Source organism: Lathyrus oleraceus, chromosome 4, assembly GCF_024323335.1.
Source record: "Lathyrus oleraceus cultivar Zhongwan6 chromosome 4, CAAS_Psat_ZW6_1.0, whole genome shotgun sequence".
Classification (NCBI taxonomy): Eukaryota; Viridiplantae; Streptophyta; class Magnoliopsida; order Fabales; family Fabaceae; genus Lathyrus; species Lathyrus oleraceus.
In genome coordinates this window covers 249,340,021-249,344,964 of record NC_066582.1, presented here as the reverse complement: position 1 = coordinate 249,344,964, position 4,944 = coordinate 249,340,021, and the positions used below count along the sequence as shown (strand labels likewise).

At 38.4% G+C, this 4,944-nt stretch overlaps 1 protein-coding gene across 1 annotated transcript; it reads right to left on the bottom strand.

The window, feature by feature from the left end:
* Positions 1 to 215: 215 nt before the first annotated feature.
* On the bottom strand, positions 216 to 4,588 carry LOC127074895 (histone-lysine N-methyltransferase family member SUVH9). Its single transcript, XM_051016303.1, has 2 exons — positions 2,063 to 4,588; positions 216 to 680 (listed from the first exon to the last, which is right to left on the bottom strand). The coding sequence occupies exon 1, from the start codon at positions 4,459 to 4,461 to the stop codon at positions 2,113 to 2,115; it is 2,349 nt and encodes a 782-aa protein (XP_050872260.1). The 5' UTR covers positions 4,462 to 4,588; the 3' UTR covers positions 216 to 680; positions 2,063 to 2,112.
* Between the last annotated feature and the right edge of the window lie 356 nt (positions 4,589 to 4,944).

The window sequence follows — 4,944 nt, the reverse complement described above, 5'->3', positions numbered from 1 at the left end:
TATAACGGATTATGGCAGAAAAATCCGCAATGTCAGTCGATATATACTATTGCTGCGAGCCCAAAAACCGTCATGTATATCCACCATAGCATTGCAATTGCGGATATTTAATAACACTGTTTGGGACATAAGAAATGGCAATCTCACCTTAAATCCAAACAGACACCGAGTATATTAACACAACTGACCTGTATCAGAAGTAAACAACTATCGCAAATTCAATAGTCTCTGTGAGCTCTGCTTTATCATACATCTACTCAGTTGTTTACAAACCATTGAAAATGATGCACTATATCCTTAATCACCAACCACTAATAATCATCCCTGTACAAGCTCTGAACTTACACTATATACAAAGGCAAAAGTTAACAACATCATAGCTACATGCTTACAAATATGGTGCTAAGACTTGTAAATGCTTAGCCCAAGAGCAGGATCAACAAAGTACTTAATTGTACAAGATTAAGCATACATGATGAAACTCAAACTCCAATTCCTGATCTTCATCACCGCGCAGAAAAATGCATGTACTCTAGCCAGCAGGAGTTAGACAAAAGGAGGATGATAGAATAGTTTATTAAGTGATTTTGGATACCATGACATAACATTTCATTTAGCAAGCACTTCCGCATTTCCCGAATTGGGTAAGGTTGAAAAGCCTTCTAAAAATCATGGCAAGCCTGCATATGAAACCCAAAAAAAATAGTTCAGTATTTATTACTAAGTTAAGAGTTCAATTATATGAATCAACTTCTGCCATAATGTTCTATTTCTGAAAACATTTCCGTGCATCTCTCATCTCTCTTTAACTGTTGCTATTTCACTGACATGCACAACACAAGACTTAATCAAAAACTCTTAATCAAATTCAACGAGTCCTAATCAAATTCAAAACATCACATCTTATATTAAAATTCAAACAAACATTGAAAACATCACAACTTATACTAAAATTCAAACAATCATAGAAGATGATGTCATTGTCGACAAATAAAAGAAGAAGAAAACAGAGTTATCAAATTATTATTATTTATAAAAAAAAAACAGAGGACGGTATGAAGAGTAAAGAAAGAAAAACAAAAACAGAAGAAAGTGAGAAGAGTAAAGAAAGAAGAAGAAAAGAAATAAGAGAAACGATAGAAGAAGAAAGAAAGACGAAGAAAAGAAAGAAGTAAGAAGAACTTTCGAAAACCAACGTAAGAAAAGAGGAATCGGCCGAGTGAGAAGAAGAGAGTTTTATGAGTTAAGGGTGGAACTGAAAGCGATGAGACCTGAAGTGAAACCCGTGCGAAAGTGAAAAGATGGATACTCTATTTTCTGAGTTAGGGCAAACGGGTTGAAATTTCAGAAAAACTGCTCCATTGTTTTTTTTTAAAGGATAAATATGGCTTTTCGCATTCAAAAGAGATAGCAGGTTGAAACCCGCTTTGGGCCGAGAAGAGCTCTGTCCTGCGACCCGCTCCAAGCCAAAAAGCGGCCGCAATCTCAAACTGAGACGTGAACTGTTATGCCGTAGCGGCTGGCCACCGCAATCTCAAACTGAGACGTGAACTGCTATGCCGTAGCGGTAGCACCGCTATTCCTCGGGATTGATAACTCTGGCACAAACTACATAAAAGGCTCATATACGAGACTTCTCAATGTTGCCAAATAACAGCAATGGCATGCGGTATTTGAACAAAACACTGTTGTTCCGTGATACTCTAATTAGTACAAAGTGATGTTATGTAGTGGTGCTATAGCACTATGGCATAGCAGAATTTGAACAAAGTATTTTTTTTTGCAATTCCTGATTAACAACAGTGACAAGAGAGCAACCATGATTCTAATCTGTATGGAAAATTAGACACGGGTAACATCAGCCTAACTAAAATAATTTTATCAGAATCCAAATTACACCTGGTTGTTTGAAGTATCACAATACTTTTATACCTGTAACTCATCATCATCATCATCATCACCATCATAAAGCTTATATTAGAGACAGCACAAACTACCAAATAAGAAGACACAGAAAAAAATGGCGACAATAGAAAAGTTTATTGATAGAATTAGGATTTACTTCAGCTTTCCAGGGGGAAAACTTGGCTTCAGCAACCTTTCAAATGATAGTTACATACATATAGAGAGTTTTCCCGTCCACTCATCAGCAACGCCATAATCAATGCTTAGCTCTCTCATTGGAGGGATGTTCTCAATTGCATATAGCATAACATGAGGAAACATCAAATTGTTGTGATCATACAGAACAAACTGAACAAATACATTTGGACTTGAACTATGGCTCATATAGCAAGCAACATTTCTCATTGTTGACACATCCAGAGAAAAATCTAGAGGAGGAATGGATGGATAGGACGGACGCGCATATTCAGTGTATATCTGAGATAAATCCCCCCATTCTGCCCATCTATCTGAAAACCGATTAGGATATATCAACGAATCACCGTTCATTGTTAAAATTTGTGCTTGCTCTCTAGTCAAAACAACCCCCGTATACTCGCAGATAAATGCTCCGGCCTGAATAAGGTCCAGAGACCTAACTCCCCAACCTGTCTGTGTAGACCTAAACACTTCCAACCTATATTTGAGCCCCTTTTGCGCAACACGATTACGACAATTGGGAGGACATGAGCAAAAAGGGCCACATTCGAAAATCAAAGGCTTTCCTCTCACAAGCAACCCCTGTAGATTATAAGGATGCTCTCCTCCATTCTTCACAGAGCAAAAACAACCATCAGTACAAGCTTCGACACACTCACATCCAGTAGCTTTCCCACTCTGATGAAACACAAACGGCGGGAAACTAGTATTCGGGAGATACTGATAATAAAGAGGTTCCTGACTGTCATCTATGTCATTAAAAAGTCTAATAGGAACCTTCTCCCTCTTGTCCGAAATATCAACGGAAAGACAATACATAGGCTTAAAGTCCAACCCACTTTTCCTAATTTCCCGAGCATCTTTGAGAACGGCACTACCCATCTTAGCCTGCCCCTCAATTCTCAAAAGCTTATACTTATAAACTCCAAAACCAGATTTTCCTACATCAAACCAACACTCCACAATCCTATATACTCCATCATAAACATAAATCTTCCCAGAACCGGACGCACTCCCTTCATACTTCATTCCGCGAATAACCCTAACCTCGATCCCATAATGCATACTCCTTTCCAAAGCAAGGTTTCCACCCACCAATTTCTGATCACAGATTTGCCTTGAGGAGTTCTTCTCCTGCCCTCCATGGCCAGTGTAGATTATAACATCACCATCATCCAACTCCATATCATCCTCATATCCACCCGAAACAATCACACTAGTAGCAATTGGTTCACCATTGGAACACCGACTTTTAGGTAGATAATCAATTCCAGCTTGTATCTGCATATGCAAACCAACTACACACAACTCCATCCTAAAAAGAAACACATCACCAACATAAACCCCAGGTATCGGTCCAACTATCCTCTTATCTCGATACAGCCACAACTGACTCTTCCTCATTAACGCTGCCGCCCTCATATCACCACGAATGCGGATGCGCCTCTTTTTTCCACTCGGTGTTTCCGTTTCCACCTCCCCCCCTGCAGCCGCAGCACCCTTCTCCTCACCTATCCTCATCTCCTCCTCCATAACCGCAACTTCTTCCGCCAATCTCCTCTCCTCAGCCAATCTTTTTTCCTCAGCCACTCTCCTCTCTTCCTCCATAACAGCAACTTCCGCAGCAAATCTCTTTTCCTCTTCAATACTCGCCAACACGCGAAGGGAATCATACACCATCCTTGTCCTCCTAATCACCTCCCGACAATTTATATGCTCCTTCATACTCAGATCTGAAACCCTCACGAGCTCCATCACCTGGCTAGCCCTTTTCCTAGCCACCGCAACTGCCGCAGTGGCCTCTTGTTCTTGTTTCTCCGGAACAACAACAATAGCTAGATCATTGTTATTGTTATCATACGACTGAGAATCCGTAGATTCCACAGCTATATTAGGATTCAGATTCAGGTCTGGGTTACAAACGTTGTTGCCTGTATCCTCAACAACAGAAGGACCAACATTGGCAGAATCGTTGGTCGCAAAGAAAGGACCGAGAGATGTACCGAAAGTAGCATTGAAGAGCTGCGAAACCCGATAGAATTCATTGTAAAGATCAGATTGATCGTCTTCTTCGCAACCAGGAGAGAAATGGGGTTGTTGTGAATCTTGGGCAGCCAAGAAATCATCAAAGGGTTCGGGTTTGGGGACGAGTAAGGTTGGGAATGATTTTTCGGTGGACATGGTGGTGGTTGTGGGTGGAGCGAGCCTAAAATTTTCGGGAGAAATGTTGGGGATTTGGTGAGACATAGTAAGATTGGGAGTGAGAGAAGGAACGTGAACAGGAACAGGAACATTAGCGTTAACAGGAGGAACATGGGATGAAGGAGAAGGTGTTTCAAGGGTTAATAAATGATCCATTGAAACTGTGATGAGAAATGATGAAAGTGGAGTTGTTGTTTTTTGTTTCAATGGAGAAAGAGTGGCACTGGAAATGAGGTCATGAAAACACGATTGTAGAGAACAATTTGAGCGTGTTTATGAAACCACACTTACTCTTTTTTATACATTAAATAGACATTGAATAAAGAAAAAAGAAAGAAAAAAGCTTAATACATCGTACTATATTAAAAAAAATATATTTAAACACTTTTATATAACTTATTTATGGTAACAAAATTTATATTGTCAATTAACTAAAATTGACCATCGAAATAGTATTATAAATATTTAATTTAATTTATATTTATTTTATATAATTTATTATTATATTCTATATTATATCTAAATAATTTTTATCTAAATATTTAATTTAGTTGTCATATTTTTCAATATGAAAAGTTTTATAATTTAGTTGTTATATAATTTATTAAATATTATTAACAAATTTTAATTTATTATGTT

Excerpts from the sequence above, each read along its gene's own strand:
- LOC127074895 (XM_051016303.1), bottom strand. The coding sequence starts at position 4,461 with ATGGATCATTTATTAACCCTTGAAACACCTTCTCCTTCATCCCATGTT.